Source organism: Strix uralensis, chromosome 8, assembly GCF_047716275.1.
Source record: "Strix uralensis isolate ZFMK-TIS-50842 chromosome 8, bStrUra1, whole genome shotgun sequence".
Lineage (NCBI taxonomy): Eukaryota > Metazoa > Chordata > Aves > Strigiformes > Strigidae > Strix > Strix uralensis.
This window is the reverse complement of record NC_133979.1, coordinates 14,323,452-14,340,587: the sequence shown is the minus strand read 5'-3', so window position 1 is coordinate 14,340,587 and position 17,136 is coordinate 14,323,452. Positions and strand designations below refer to the sequence as shown.

The 17,136-nt window shown below is 36.6% G+C and overlaps 1 protein-coding gene across 2 annotated transcripts in view; it reads left to right on the top strand.

The window, feature by feature from the left end:
- ADGRL4 (adhesion G protein-coupled receptor L4) overlaps positions 1-17,136 on the top strand; it is a 75,378-nt gene that overhangs the window by 42,141 nt on the left and 16,101 nt on the right. The window contains exons 4-13 of one of the 2 annotated variants that reach the window (XM_074876361.1): positions 3,162-3,317; positions 3,841-3,911; positions 5,629-5,802; positions 5,895-6,078; positions 8,308-8,424; positions 9,540-9,733; positions 11,009-11,179; positions 12,683-12,886; positions 13,921-14,141; positions 14,236-14,302. In XM_074876361.1, the coding sequence (XP_074732462.1) occupies positions 3,162-3,317; positions 3,841-3,911; positions 5,629-5,802; positions 5,895-6,078; positions 8,308-8,424; positions 9,540-9,733; positions 11,009-11,179; positions 12,683-12,886; positions 13,921-14,141; positions 14,236-14,302 (1,559 nt within the window). The remainder of the gene's footprint in view (positions 1-3,161; positions 3,318-3,840; positions 3,912-5,628; positions 5,803-5,894; positions 6,079-8,307; positions 8,425-9,539; positions 9,734-11,008; positions 11,180-12,682; positions 12,887-13,920; positions 14,142-14,235; positions 14,303-17,136) is intronic. The other variant, XM_074876362.1, reaches the window with a different exon arrangement.

Sequence of the window (17,136 nt, the reverse complement as noted above, 5' to 3'; positions counted from 1 at the left end):
CTGCTCACGCAAGCCTTGGCAGCCCAATCCTGCTCCCATAGTAGATCAAGGAGGACGGTTTGAGATCCTCGCCCCAAATCTCCAGTAAAATTGGATTGCTGAAAGCACTGACAAGCTGTTGTCCCTGTGTGGTCCAATTGCATATTCGGTTAAAAAGGCATAACTACAAAATATAAAGAAATGAAAACCTACAGCTACTGCACACAGTATTTCAAAGCAGGAACTTAAAAGCAGCATTCATGCAACTGTCACATATTGTTGGCTGCCCCTGACAGTCTCATTGATTTAAAAGGGATACGAAGCTGATTAGTACCTTGCAAGATCAGGCATATTGCCTTTTAATTTTGTCATCCAGGAGATTTTTTTTTTTTCCCCAGGAATCAGTAAATTACATAGGCGTGATATGGACTCATTCCATACGGAAAACTCAACTGCAGAAAGTCTATTTGCATATACTCAACAGGGTGTCTTTATCAGACTTTAAATAGCCATCCTGTTGCCAGAGATGCACCTTGGTGCTTGAGTTGCTGCTGTTGTTTTGGGTAATCCTGACTTCTCATTAAAATCTCCATTACACTTAATACCTGACATAATTACAAAAGGAAGGGTAATTTGGGTGACTGCCCAATAATAAATGATTTACCAAACTAAATGTTCATGAAAAGCAAAATATTATAATAATTTTGAAATAGCATCAGTAAATCACATGGAAACCTGATACTTAGGAATGGTAGTCTGAAAAGTATTCAAATATTTCCTTATAAATAAGTCATTGTTTAGCAAAGCTTGTTGTCGTTTGCTGGTGTTGTAGCACTGCATTACGTACTGAATATCTTGTTAAGATGTACATGTCCTTCTCTGTGTAGCTGGCAAGGCCAAAGAAAGCTTTGGTATAAGCCTGGTGTGTGTTCTTGTTATACAAACTGGTATTGTCATGGCTTTCACCCTTGCCACTTCAATTCATTCGAAGTTGTCTGTCTTACACAGAGTCACACAACAGGGCACTGACAGGCACCCACTTGTTTCAAAAAGAGCTTTATAATTTACTGATGTGAGAGGTTATTTAAATGCCAAGAGTAAGAACTTTAGCCTTATGTCTTTAAATGACACATTTAATTATGAGGTAGCCTGTGTGTAGCACTATATCATGCTTTTTTTACTCCTCCTCTTCACTTTTGCCAGATTCATTGATGTATAACATGGTTAGCTCCATGACTGTGAATACTGAGGTCACAGTAACCATACTAATACAGACAATGCAAAACTCACTTCATTAAAGAGAACCATTTGCAGTTTGTGCCATTAAATATGGAAACAAGCTATTGCCCTAATGCAGATAATTATAATTTAACCTCAAACTTTAAACATCAGTGCTTGCATCAACTCATTCAAACACAGAGCCTCCTTGGCAGCTCTCCCTGAAGAGCAGAGGTGGTTGTGCTGAAGAGGGCAAATGCACCTCCAGCCCCACCTCTCCTTCCTGTCTGCGCATGTGGGAATCTGAGCGGCTTTTCAGTGGGAGCTTCTGAACCCCAGGCTTAAAACACAGCACTTCAGATGTAAATCAGAACCACAGCTCAGTGAGGAAAATAGGGATATGAAAGTGAGGTAGAACCACAACCATCTTGAATACGAGGAGGACATCTAGGATTACAAGCAGAAAAAAGGCAGCTGGGGAATTAAGAACAAAACAGAAGAGGGGAAAAAAAAAGCAGCATTCATCTGATTATTTATGGAGACTCTCTTGCCACTAGTAAAGAATGGTCTACAAAGTTATCAAAAATGCTGTCCAAAAAGGCAGATGCCCCCCAGGTATCCTTCAGACATCTTTCTGCATTCCCTGGATATGACCACAGGCATGCAGTACATTTTTCCATTTTTCTACAATTTCCATTTCTCTAGCAACCTTATTTCACAGACATTATTGCTCCTTTTTGTTCTACTCCTTTTTGAAAACCACCAACAATGTTGTATCAAAATAAGAGTTCAAAAATAATTCCTAAATGCTAATAGTGCGTTTCCAGCCCCCTATATCTGCTTGCTTTCTGTCTGCACAAAAGCCTCCTATCAATTCAGGTAGCTATTCTCCTCTACTAATGGGTTAATCAGTTCTTTTTCAGCAATTTCTTTCCCAAACTCAGTGTCACACCAATTCTTAACTTAGGTTGTCTTCCTCTCTGGATCATCCATTCCCCTCTCTACCTTTACTTTCCTTCAGTTCAGTTCTCAGACTGTTCCTTTAAATTTGCTCATGTATCACTTCTTCATTTTTCAACTCTTTTCATCAGATATATACCTCTCCCAAAGCTGTTCACTTTTTTCTCCTTTCCAGCACAGCACTTCACACTCCATTACTTCATTCTTCAGAATTATTTGGTATTGTTCCCAGTTTACTTTCTCTGTTGAGTTATTTGATCTTTATCCTCAGCCAACCAAATAATGCAAAATAATCCCTATTCCAGCCAGGGAGTTAGTACCCAGCTCTCCTAAATTGATCAATTCATGGATTCCCTTACTGGAATTCATCAGTTTTACTCTTGGACTGTGCCCCACCCAGTTACTGAACCTGCCTACCTAATGGCAAATTATTTAGAAGCACAAAAGCCATTTTAGGCAAATGTAATTTAAATGTGGATTAAAAAAAAAAGACATGCCAAGCACTTTAAAGGGCACAGATCTTAAATCTTAGATTAACGAGATGGATAGAGTGATCTTTTGTAGCATCTTTTTAAAGCCGTGACTTAAAAGAAAAGGCTGCAGTTTTCTTTCTCTTTTCTAACTGAATCATAAGGCTGAGAAAATCTATTTAGTCTAATCTCTGGAAAATGGATTTCAGATGATTTGCATCATGCCGAGCATTTTGTTATGATAGAATTAATATTTACACTCATGGTTTTAAAACATGAACAATGTAGTATTATATAGTAATAAAAGTGGTGGTATAAAAATATGATCAATTATGATTTGTCCTTCTAATCCCTAAGTATTATAATTGGCAGGTGTTTTGCCATTAAGTTTGCCTTTTTAGTTTTTGCTTTTTTTCATTCCATGAAATTTCATTATGAAACTGCTTGCAGTGTGCAGGGTTATTATCAACAAAGCAGCAAGGTGTTAGTCTGTAAATACTTAATAAAAAATTCAATTTCTCACGATATTTGCAGATGTAGATGAGTGCAGCAATGAAGGAACTGTTGCCTGTGGAGATCATGCAAAATGTGAAAACGTGGATGGAGGGTTTAACTGCTCCTGTAAGGAAGGTTATCAACCATCCACAGGAAAATTGCAGTTTAAGCCAAATGATGGCACTTCCTGCCAAGGTACATGATATTATAAAGGTTTATGTGTTATTATAGAGCTACATCTTCTGAGTAACCCACCAGTGCCTCTTTATCTTCAGTTAGATTAATCAGCAAGACATGAAAAAGAGGCAAGGCAGTGGCATCTGCATTTCCTGAGAATAGAATCATTTTGTAAATGTATTTTTACTAAACAGTGTGATGAAATCCATTTGAAATAATGGTTACCTCCTCATAGTTGTCAGATCTGTACTCCTCTCTGTAAATCTGAGACATCTCAACTTCACCTGTGGAAGTCCGAAGGAAAGGGGCCAAACCCTCTACCTGAGTAAAACAAAAGCTCAGAGTCCAATCCACTGCTGTAACTTTGACCAAGATAAAGTCTTAGTAGTTGAAGTTTCAGAATGGAGTGCTGTGTCTTATGTGCATAAATTCAGAATGCTGATGGTTTGGGGAATTATTTAGACAAGAGCTCTTACAGTGAGTATATGTTGAGCATTGATTAAACTACAATATATAATTAGTTTCTTTTTAATTTCTACAGAAAATCCGAAGACCAAGTGTGAGTTATACAAAGACTGTATAACTGAACATATTAATAGAACTTTAGCTGGAGTAAGTAGCATTGGTTTATAGATTAATTTCCAAATCCTTTAATTGTTTCTGTTCAAAACTGTTATTTCAATTATAATAGTTCTTAAGGAGCTTTTAACAAATGCTTGAAGCATACAATTGAACTTAAGCATGTTTACAGAAGTCTTTTTAATAATTTCAAATTATTTGAACTGGGTTGTATGTTCAAATCATGATAATAACTTGCTGGGAATCTGTGTGTTCTGTTTCCAGCGAAGTGAGTCGTGATGCATGAAAAATTCAGAAGTCTGGTAATCACTCAACTGTTTCTGTAATTTCTGAAGTTACACACTGCTGCATTTACTGATGTGCAATTATTTGCTTGTTCAGAATGAAAGGCAGCAAGATAGCTTACAAAAGTAATGTCAACAAGTGACAAAATAGAAAATGGAGCAATAACATCCTGGTATGCTAGTATATTTACTCCTCAAAGCATAGTATGTAAAGTGGTACAGAATTTATAGACTCAGATACTTTGGACTCAAGATTTTTTTTTTCACCAAAAGCAGATTCCTGAAGCAGATTAAAAAAGTATTAATGAATTCACTATTCGTTAGTCTACAGCTACAGTATTGTCTAATCTAAAAGGATAAATGAAACATAAGCATAAATAAATTAAAACCAATTTTATATGTTTGCATTTTATATTAAGCAGTTTGCTGAAGTTACGAGATTCAGAAAGATATTAATTTAAAGGCTTTATTAACCTAGTGTAAGATATACATTGTATTAACATGCTTTCTATGTTAACCTGCAACATAATACATTATATTAAATATAATACATGCTTACCACATTTACATGCAAAGACATGGTAAATGCCACAGCAGGATCTTGGAGTGAGGGTTATTTTAATACATAGTCAAACTAAACTTAAATTAAATACTTCAATTGTATGTAAATAACAATGTGTCAGATTTTAGCCTGGTTTTTAGCCTGTGTTCTAGTTCTACTCAGCTGCAGTCAAAGACAAAGCAAGCCTCATAAAAGCTGTTCAGCAGCAGAGACTACAGATCTTACAAATCAGGTGTTGCGGGGGTAGGGGAGGTAATGGATAAAATCTTATTAGATTTCAGTATTGTGAAGTAAGAATTGTTTTCTTATTCAGCCATGAGACTGAAACTTGTAATCTTCATCTCACTCTTTCTAGCCTATTACTTTTTAAACTAATTGTTTTATGTAAATGCATTTAGCAGTTCATAAACTGAAGCAGTGAAGGTGAAATAGGCAGTAAAGTTTCACTAAACTATGTGCTTCATAATCTGCATTTGAAAAAAAAAAAAAACACAAAATATACAAATATTGTCCATCTGCTTCCACCTCTTCAGATAAATTTAACAGAAAAGAGTCAACAGAGTAACCGTATCACTGATAGTTAATTATTTTTGCAGAACATATCTTGGTTCATTTTGGAGCATTAGGATAAATAAAACTAAACTGCAGTAATTAAAAAAAAAAAAAAAGTAATGATAGCACATGACATTTTTAACCGTAGTTGCTTGTTAGGGTTATACCAGACACGTATAACACCATTACTTTATAGGTCAGCCTGCTGATTTAAATAGCGCCTTTATGTACAAGCATTTTAAAAGCCAGTATGTTAATTCACAGAAATCAGTCATTAGCATTGGGTTTACTTTCATTTGCAGAAACGTGACTTTACTTGTGTCATTAAGATGTAAGTTCTTGTATTTTTCAGATAAGCCATTTAAAAACACCCCTAGAGATGCTGCAAGAAATTAATAAAAATACTTTGGGACCACTTTTACCTGTAGATGTGATTTCATATGTTGAAGCACTATCTTATTCATCATTGAATACCATGCAGTACTCTGGTTTTGACAATGAAGCACTTCGTAATACAACCATTAACGTGAGTGGATCAAACCTTAAAGTCGTGGGTTTTTTTCTTATTTTACAAATGGCATATGACTCTTCTGCTTAAAAATATTCTTTTATTTACAGGTTTTCGTTAACATTGTGAACAATTTTTTACAAAAAGACAAAATTACAGTCTGGGAAGCTCTTCCTGTAGATAACCAAAGACGGAGCCTGACTAAGCTGCTGCACACTGCAGAACAAGTGACCCTTCTCATGTCGCAGAACTTCAAAAAGACAACACAGCTAGATGCTAATACAAGTGACATAGGTAAGATAAAGAACATTAATCTAAGGTATACTTTAGATGTGGATTACTCTGAGGAATTTTTCAGCACAATTATGAAAATTAGAAATGGTGTTATGTGAAACACACAGGTGTTAATTTGTATGAGTTTCATAACTAACGCCTGACTTTCAGTGTAGGTATAATTTTCAAAGTTTGAACATTTGAGCTCAGAGCCCAGAAAAAACTTGAGAGGCTGTGGAAAGTTGTCCTTTCAGATTCTCTTTCAATCTCTCATTATAGTCATACTGTCACAGTGAATCTGGATTCATCTTATATGCACAAAATTATCCTATGCACCTTATATGCATAAAAAAATCAGTGGAATGAAATTTGGATTTGCTTTGTACAGATTTTTTACTCTCTTTGGTTCAGTGAAGGTATTGTAAATGAGCTTGGAATAAAGATTATACTTCGTGAGTCCGATCTTGACTGGCTTTATTTTCAGAGCAATTTCTCATTTTAAGAAGAGTTTCAGAGGAGAATTGGTTAGCCTCAACTTCACCATTTTGCTCTTCTACCTTCTTCTTGCATGCTGGTGTCTTCACACCAACTCCTGCTGATTTTCCTGTGGTAATAATAGTTTTACCAGTCCTTCAGTGGAAGCAGAGTAAGGCTAATACCAGCCACTTTTCAAAATTCTAATAAAGCAATGTTGATTCCTTTGGCAGTGACCACTCTTTCATCTTTATTTTTCTCAATGTAGCCAAACTGTATGTGATCTGATTTCTTATTTTAGATTCAGTACAGTCTCTTACTTGTTTGCTGTTTTATAAGATGACTTGATGAGAAAGAGTCCTCCTTCAGTCCTGAGGCAGGTCAAACCACCTGTTCTTCCCTCACCTTTCTGAAACTAAATTAGCAAGAGAGTGATGAAAAAATAGGAAGGATTTGTTCCATGACATGAACTCTGTAGAAGCAGATTTACGTAGTGCAGAACACCTCTGGGTCTGCAGCAGATCCAGAGTGGTGCCAGGAGCTGGCTGTAAAGCCCCTGTTCCCCCACCACCCTGTCCAAAAGCAGAAGCTCTCGTAGCAGCAGAGCCAAGGCCACAAAGGTCAAGACAAGAGGATTCGGTTGCAGCCTCTGGTGGCGGTGTAGACATCAGTCAGACCAAGACAACAGAAAAAAAGCTGATAAAGAGAATGGGGAGGAATTTCCATATTGAAAGGTCAATGATATTTTGGCTTGCTTTTGTTCTAAAATGGGAAACTGTATGAGCTCTTTTCTAAATTGGCCCCAAAAACTAAAATTTTTTGTTATTGTTTTTCAGCATGAATATATTTTCCACAGGGCTCATATGTGCCCCACACATCTATTCTGGGACAAGACCTACAACATTACCCCTCTTTCTCCACTGCTTTTTATGGTGCAAGCTCTCAAACTACAAGCTTTTCAAAACTCCAGCCTCAGAAAACTATTTCTTACGTCCTGACAAACATTTTCTGACAGCTGGTCTATTGAATAGCTCATATTATTTTTGTGTGCTGTGCTATAAGCAATGCAGATGGTCTAGCTTAGTGATATTCCTCCATCAGTCAAGTTTTAGATTTGTTTGTTGTTGTTTTGTTTTGTTTTTTTAAAAAGGCCTGATTGAGGTTTTTTTTGTTCCCATCCTGGGTGATTGAAAGTCAGCACTATAATGAACCAAGTAAAGAGCTCAATGTCCTCTAATGTAGTTTTTGTCCTGAGGGGTGATGCTTGTTTGTTTGCTTTTTGACAAGACACATCATTATTTCACAGTGCAATGTGCATTTGGTAGCATGGATAGATAACTATAAAATATATACTTTTCAAAAATTGGCTTTTATCAAATGTTACTATTCAGTAGAGAATTTTATGCTTTGCTTTTTATAATTGTGATTTGTGGACCCTTTCAGAAACGCATTTTTAATAAAGCAATAGCTCTTCCTAAAGTAACCTACATTGTTCTTTCCAGTGCCTAATTTAATGCAAGGTAAATAAAAGACTATATTTTTCATGGAAAGAGTAAAAAGTATGAGAGCAAAATGTATGCATGAAAATAACAAAGCACAGAGGTTTAAGCAAACATGCTATATTAATAGCATTTTTCTTGAAATATTTGGCACAATGATATATTCTTAAAATTTACAGTAATTATGCACTCCAATAGCACATTTATTAACCCAACTGTAAATTATGGTTGACTATAATGGAGCTGTGATTTGTACAGTATTTTTCTTCTTTTTCAGCACTCAAGATTTTTGCTTTTGATTCACACCACATGAAGCACATTCACCCTCATGTATACACGGGGGGAGATTACATAAAGATCTCTCCAAAGAAGAGAGAGAAATCTCATCCTAATGGTAAGAAACAAAGATTAGCAAGTAGGTGGCTTAATAAACCTCTTAGATAGACTTTTACCCACTAATATATAGCCAAATGTGCAGTTTACCAAGACTGAACTTCAGCCCTGCTAACTACAGAGGAGTCAAGGTATTTTTATCATCCTCTCCTACTCCTTTATTGTCTCAAGACTGATATTTCTAACACTTCCAGTGGCGCAGTGAGTATCCAGTGAGTTTTAACACTGGATATTGCTAACAGAGACCTGAGCTTTATCCTTTTCTCAGCCATAGATCTGTTGTGTGACTTTGGACCGCCCCCTTCAACTCTCTGTGTTACTCCTCCAAAAATTGGTGCATCTTTTCTATTTAGAGAGTAGCTCAGTGGAGCAAGAACATGTATTCTTCAGTACAAAAACCAGCAGGGCCACCCAGATCTTGGCTTGGACCTCAGAGTGCTATAGAAATAGCTTACAACTACTGTCATCACTAAAAATAAATAAATGTGTTTAAACAGCTCTGGAATTAAGCCGCCTAACCTAATAAACATAGAAAAAAATCTTTTAAATCTTAATCTTCCAGCTAATCTGAATCTCACCACCTATTAGTACCTAAAAATGTGGTTTATCTTCATACCAGAGAGAAAAATTACAACATTTTTTCAGACCGGCACTGCATCCTAAAATACTTTTTCCTTTCTATTTCCCTATGTGTCTTCCATTCTGGCTCCACTGTAATGGAAGTCAAACCAAGCCAGGTACTTCAGAGAGGCCCAGCATTTACCTCAGGTCTGAGCCATTTTAGTTTATGAGACCTGACACCACATGTGTAGCCAATTGCAGAACAGCAGCAAGCATATATTACTCTAGAAAAAATATATATGCATATATCTAATTAGAATTTCCAATGTGAACACACATTTTTATTTCTAATGGCAGTTACATTGTTTTAAATAAAGCTATATTTCATTGTCTCTAAAACATTTTTATAAGTATTCCACAAAGATTCCATCTGTTTTGCATATTTTATGCAATAGCAGTAATAATGTCTATTGTTTATTGTTTCCTTAATGTCTTCAATTTTGTTCTTCTATAAAAAACCCACAAACTACTAAACATGGTCTGTTTGATTGATAGGCACCGTTGCAGTTGTCTTTCTGCGGTATAGCAATATTGGTTCTTTGCTTTCATCGCCTAAAAACCGCTCCTTGAAAGATACTTCAGAGCAGAGGCAGACAGTAAGCTCATCAGTTATAGCTGTTGCAATTAGCTCAAATCCACCTACGCTCTATGAGCTCGAGAAAATAACATTTACCTTAAAGTATGCCAAGGTAAGGGGTTTTTTTATTATCAACTTCAAATAAAACAAACAATAGCTAATTATTTTATGTGATGTAACCATACCTGGAGTGTATGATATATTGAGACATAATTCTGTTGTTTGCTGATGTTTGTCATTTATTTTTCTAATAAGATTAATCTCAAATGTGACATCCTAAGTGCAATATACTAAACATGATACAGTTGAAAATTGCTACGGGACTAACGCAAGGACAACAATGCCATCTTTGCTGGGTTGTAGTATAAATAAAACGTAGATTCCTGAACCAGAGATTGTTACAGGATCTTGACTATTCTGTATTTAAGTGGGTTTCTTTCTGAAAGTTTATCAGATGGTTAAGCATGCATACTAAAAACAAGTGAAGAAATATTTTAAAGTTAATGCAAAAAGTTAACCTGAAGCTAGGAGGTAATAGCAGAATCTATAGTACTGCAAGTTGTTATTTCTGAAATCTGAACACATTTATTTAAAATTGAGAGTTTTACTTCCAGTATATATAGATTTTGCTGACTTCATTTGTATGTGAAGAATTGCCTTACATGGCACAAGGAATTATCAGAAACATAACAAGAAAGACACTGTCGGGAGGTGGGCAGTGGAACAAGGTGTTAACCTTGGTTATGCAGCTTTTAAATTTGTTACTTGCCTTCTAATATTTGAGCTAGAGATCACCTTTATATAAATTTGCATGTGTTTATACAGCCTATAGTACAGTGGGGACCTTACCTTTGACTAGTGTTACTAAGTACTAACTGTAATAAATAATACTAATGGTCTTATTCATCGCTGTCATTGCACCTGATATAGCAGGTGTGATATGACCCTGGTTTTATCCCAGATTACTTTGTAAAATGCACAGAATAAGTCTCAGTTTTTTGAACTGCTCGTATGGAAGGGACTATGAGCAGGACAAGCAATGTGGCTGTAACCTTGGGGTTTAGTCCATGTTCAGCAGGTGCAGGTGTATATATAACAATGTTTTCAGTAGGTAAAAATTCCAACACCTTTGCAAGTGCCAGAAGGGTTCAGTAATCTGATTAGCCAACATGTTTGGTGGGGTGTTAGCTGTGTGAATAAAATGCTTCCATCCCCAGCCATGTTTTAATTGCTTGGAATAGGCCTTGCAGAACGTGTTTTTTGTTTCCCAACCTTCCAATGGTAACAAGCAATTTTTAATGAATTGTGTTGGCTAACGTAAGAAAGGTCTCTTGATGGGAAATATCCTGCCTTTTGCCATCAGTAAAACATCTTGTTTCTGTTCCAGACTTCAGATAAAGATATTAAATGTGCGTTTTGGAACTACTCGGTAGACACAATGAATGGCAACTGGGCTACAGAAGGTTGTGAGCTGACACATTCCAACTCCACTCATATCTCATGCAAATGTAATCATCTGACACATTTTGCTGTTTTGATGTCCTCAGGTGGCTCTGTTGTAAGTGCTATTTTAATTTAGTGTTTTACCTGATACTTTTTCCTGTCTTCATTCCTTATGTTTTTATTTCAGTGCAACTTATGTACTTTTCCCCCTTTAGGTTGTCTCTTGTTTTTGTTCAGCAAACACACAATTTATTGTGCACAGAGCAAACAAAATTCCTCCCATATGTGTTTGAATTTCCTTATGTCCTTTCTGCAGTATTACAGAGCAGTGATGCAGCAAAGTATCTTGTTCCAAATACACAGTCTGTTGTGCTTATTTTTGGTGCATTGCTTTTAATTTTAAATCCCACTTTAAGACTGCTATGGGATTTAACTGGCATACATTGGTGGTCAGTAACCATATGGCTCTAAATTCCTCTCTCACAAAACTTTGCCACCCATTTGTCTAACCTTGGCATCATAAAATCTGCTTGAAATTCTCTCCTGAGAGTTTATAACAGCATAATCAATTTGAAGTTTATGACTATTAAACATGGCCACTCATGACCAGCACAAAATTGTGAGAATGACCACTCAGTTTATGTGCCTCTTATATTAAGAGGGCCCATAGATTTCCAGGGTCTATATGGGGATCTGCAAGAGCTCAGGTCCTGCCTCAGGAGGCAGCTTTATAAGGTATCAGAACTGACAGCAAGCAGAGTATCAGCATGAATATACTGTATTGAGAGAGTCCTCTCACACTGTGAACTTCATGCTGATAGAGGCTGTTTCCTGGTTGCTAAATAGCATCCTAAGTCTTCAGTTCAAATTTAAAACCTCTGCAGGTACTTATATAGTTATTTTGAAAGGGAAGGCTGGGAGGAGAATAATCTCTGGTCCTTTATTTAGAAAAAAAAAAATACTTGGATACATTTTATGGTCAACTGAATACTATCCTTATGCTGATGCACAGTCATGTATTTCAGAGATTCTTTGTGCAAATACCAAGCAGCAAATGTAACTGTATTCCTATACAGAAAATATTCACATCCCATATTAAAATAGCCTGTGTTTCTCTGGAGAATGTTCATGTTACATATCTGAATAGCATTTGTCTGAAGTGATTGTTATTTCAGAGTCTTGTTTTGATCATGTTGCAAATTCAGTTATTCAATTTTGCTTATCTAAGTCGCTGCTGTGATAAGTCCTTTTATATTAGAAAATGTTCATGTCATATTAATATATGTCCTACTGTCAGTGTATTTGTCATTCACTAAAATGATCTGATTTTAAAATCATAATAGGAGATACTGATGTTAATAAAAAGTTTTGCTAAAAAATATCAGAAAATGCAAGAGCAGGAATATATACAGTTCATTACTGATTTCCCCTAGAATTGTATCTGTCTCACAAAAAAACAATACTTTTTAGATTATCCAAAGTGTACATTTGCAGTGAAACTCTACAAATATTTTTGATTAATATTTTGTAGAAAAGAAGAAATGTATTATAGAATGAGGTCTTTCTTGAGAAGGTACAAAGCTATTCTTTTAAATATTATATTATAATTTTCCCCCAGGGTGTTACAAATTATAACATTCTTACAAGAATCACTCAGCTAGGAATAATTATTTCGTTGATTTGCCTCTCCATGTGCATTTTTACATTCTGGTTCTTCAGTGAAATTCAAAGCACTAGAACAACAATTCACAAAAACCTCTGCTGCAGCCTTTTCCTGGCGGAACTTATTTTTCTGATTGGAATTAATATGAACAATAATAAGGTGGGTAGTTTTCAGTTGTATCTTGATTTTGTGTTGTAAATATACAGTATAAGATGTGATTTTTCCATCTACTTCCAGTATTTCCTAGTATCAGTATGAATATTCTAGTGACAGTGACTTCCCAGTCTAGTAACGGAAAATATAAAATGGACGTTTAAAGAAGTAGGGCCTTCGTCTGAGCTGGTGTATATTGACTTTGCTCTATGGGTTTCATTTAAACTTTGTCACCTTAACTGAGGCTGTGGTCTCAATATGTTTAGCATTTTCACTTTTCACATCTGTTTGGATGTTGTACAAAACTGCATTGGTGGCTTTCTGGATGACAGTTTTCCCTAGAAGCCAGGCCAGAGCTGCAGTTCCAAGCTGGCATTTAAGATATTGCACTGTTGGCTGGAGGACCCTTTTCCTTTCTGCATGTAAAGTCTTGACCTGTCCTTCTTGCTTTTCATACAAGTTTGACTGTTGATTTTTGCACCTCATGTTAGTTTTAGGAAATAAATTATGCATAAATTATCAGAATACTCCTACTATAAGTAGCTGAATAGGATTTTAAATTACTTGAAAAAATATGAGCTGCTATGCCTGAGGTAGTACTCCAGTACTGAGTGATTGAGAAATATAATTTTGCAAACACTTTGTAGCAACAAACGTTATTTCAGAAATAATTCCTTGTGATGCCTAATTACACTGTTATCAAAATCATAAAAATGAACTTTGTCTAGATCAGAAAAGCGTATAGACTACTCAGCTATAACTGTGGGATCAACCTTGTCAATTTGTTTATACAGTTTTTCTGGGAATTCGTGCACCAATTTTAAAAGTTTAATGTAGTCTCTTTATTTTACCAGTTGCTACAGAAAACACTAATGAACAAGTGTGCTCGTGGGTGTAGGCCAAGTTTTTGTCAATCAGCATTACACCTGGGCTGACGGACCACCACTTTAGAGTCACTAGGTTGCTGTGCTTATGCTGTTATATTAACAGAGGCATATTAATAGAATTATGACTCTTGCTTTCTCTGATTGCATTTCTAGCTCTTCTGTTCAATTACTGCTGGATTACTCCATTATTTCCTTCTAGCTGCTTTTGCATGGATGTGCATTGAAGGTATTCACCTCTACCTTATAGTTATGGGAGTCATCTACAACAAGGGTTTCTTGCACAAGAATTTCTATGTCTTTGGCTACGTCAGTCCAGCCGTGGTTGTTGGAATCTCTGCTGCACTGGGCTACAAGTATTATGGCACCACAGAAGTGTAAGTCACTGTTTCTGTGTCCAAATCAACGTACATAAGGATGTAATAGTCACAATAGCACATTTCAAGTCATTTTCTGCTGTTTACATTTCAGATGTTGGCTCAGCACAAAGAATAACTTTATATGGAGTTTTATAGGACCAGCATGTCTAATAATTCTTGTAAGTATAATTTTCATTTTTTATTGTAGTACATAAAAATGATAATAAAAGGTGTTTAATAATCACCCACCCATTGCCAGCATAGCTGTGAGTGCTAATTATAGGGCAGAATTGGCTAATTTAGACCTTTTTATAGTGTCTCTAAATTATTTATATGCTGTACATCTAAATACTTTACTAGCCTGAAAAATGAATGTTTGACAAAAAAAACTCAGTATAAGATCAGAACGCTTTTCTTGCTTGCTTGCTTTTATCCCAGTGGTTTGAGAAAATCTGTGAAACATTTCTGGTTTTTAAGAAGTAGCATCTTTGTATGTTGTTGGCATCTCAGCACAGCTCAGCAGGAGGTGTACACAGACACTATCCGAGCAGACAGATAATCTGGTTTTTCAAATGTTGTGTGACTTAATCTCTTATCAGTGATCGGTCATCTTTGTAAGATTAGACTGTCATCTTTATGGTTTTATCACTCGCGTGTACCCTGTCATCATCAAAGCTATTTTAAACTAAATTGCGACGTCAGAGAAAAGAACCTGCTATTTCACATGGGCAGACAAGTCAAGTATTGATAGCCCTATTTCAGCTGTGAAGAGGGCCTTTTTAATTCTTATTGGAAGTGGTTTCAAACCTGCAAATTTGGCAGGTATTATATGTTCAATTCTGAATCGAGGCATTTTGGTGCCTCGGGAGCATTTCTAAGTGCTATAAAGTTTAACAAACCATTCCAACTGTAATGGGGCATTATTGTGTATGACTGGGTTGACAGTGATCTGGCAATAGCTGGAGCTAACAGGAGGAGAAGCTACAATAGAGAGGCCTCATGACATCTACGGTCAAGTCAGTTATAACCCTTTGTTGCTTTTTAAGCTATTTGGTGATAAATGAGAGGATTTGTAAAAAGAAGTGGCAATACATAACACACACGAGATGATGGTAAACCAGTTTTATTTCAATATATTAGCTATTTCAAAGCTTGAATAAAGTATCAGGTATAATTCTGGTGAAGTTCCACCCCAAATTCCTACCACAGATTGAGCATAGGCAGGGAGCAACCTGACAGATGCAACTGCAGGCTGATACCTCCCTATCTCACCCTCCTGGTGAGCACAGCAGAATTCCAGAGAGGCAAAGCACCATAACTTCCCTTGGCTCAGTGCTTCTGGGGTCAGATGGTCCTGACAGCCAACAGGTTACTATGGTAAAACAAAATCAGGGGGAGAGATCCTCCTTTACTAAGAAATTCTTACACTTCTTAGGTTTAAGTTTTTTCTTTCTTCCATGAAGGCAACAGGGTTGGATCTTTTTTGTTGTTTTTGCTCTCGTTCCTGTTCCTCATCTGCCTTCAGGTGAAGATTTATGAGCAGTAGTGTATCACTGCACTGTTAGCACAGGAAAACTGCATTATCAAAATATACAACATGCCCCAAATTTATGCATCTGTAACCTTGTTTTCAGCTCTGGGTGAGCTGTGCCTGATGAGGGATCTTAGGTACACAGTACAGAGGCAGAGCAGGTCTGCAGCAGCTTTGATGTAAGTCTAGCTGGTCAAAGAGGCAAATCCTTCAAGATGAGGCCTCTAGCCATTCTTTGAGCACTCCAGATCTTCCAGCAACCCCTGAAAATTAAATGAAAAGGGTGAGGTGATAGAAGTTGATATGGGCCCTATGCACCAATGCAGTCCTCCTATGGATGAGGATAGAAGCCAGACAGGTTTTTCTTCTCCCACTCCTTTGCCTAAGTGAAGCCTAAGTGAGCTGTAGCTGGACAGCAAATAGCCCTGTGGTTGTTTTGTTATTTTTTGTGTGTTATGGAAGTATTTTGTGATAACTTGTTTTCACAGTATTCACATACCTTTATTATTATCTCTCATAATCATGCACTACGAGACCTGGGAGGAAAGGCAACCCACTTTCAGCAAGCTGCTTCATCTGCTGTGTGATTTTTTTTTTTTTTTTTTTTTTTTTTGAGTGTTTAGACAGCTTGTTTTGATGGGGTGATAGCAAATTGAAGCCTGAACTGCAAGAGGGATGTTTTCAAAGAGTGCAGGGAGATAGGTAATTTGCTCACACTCTATCCAGGTTATTGTCTAAGGAAAATATGGAAAACCTTATGAAAATAGGCACTGACTCTAGAAGATGAAGTTGGTGTTAGGTGTCTGCTGTGTGGCAGGTATGTTGCTGGTGGTAATTCTGTTTCCATTGTTCAGTCTTTCTGTCAAGCATACTGTATGAGCACCACCGTAACAAAGATTAAACTCTTTCCAAAGTAGTACCACTCTTTCAATTTCAAAAGCCAATCTCTTTCCAAGATTTCTGTTCTGCCCACAGCTAATTAAAGAAAAAAAATGCTAATTAAGGACTCTGAGAAGGAAATGTTATTTTTATTCTGGGATAACCAAGATAGGGCACCACAACCCTCATATAGAAAGCTGCAAAATCTGGCAGCTTCAACTTTATCTTTAACCCTGAGCTTCATCTATTAATAGCATTGAGTTTGCAGGTTTTCCAAGATAGCCTGGAGAGTTTGGATACCAAATCTCTGGAGAGCTGTTCACCACAAATCTGATTCTTGCACAAAAACATTAAAGTCATTCTTAGCACAAATGCCCATGTACCCACATGGTGCTTTCAGTTTCTATGAATGGGGACCCAGGAGATTTGTGGTTTGGATTATACTGTAACATGACTTTGAGACAGCATGTAAATGATGAACAACAGAACCAGTTCTGTACCAAGAGATCTTCTTCTGTCTCAGGGCACACCGTTTCAAACACATCCTTGGGCTTCAAATCTGCAGTAATAATGAAGCATAGGGAGCTCAAGTGTTTATCTGGA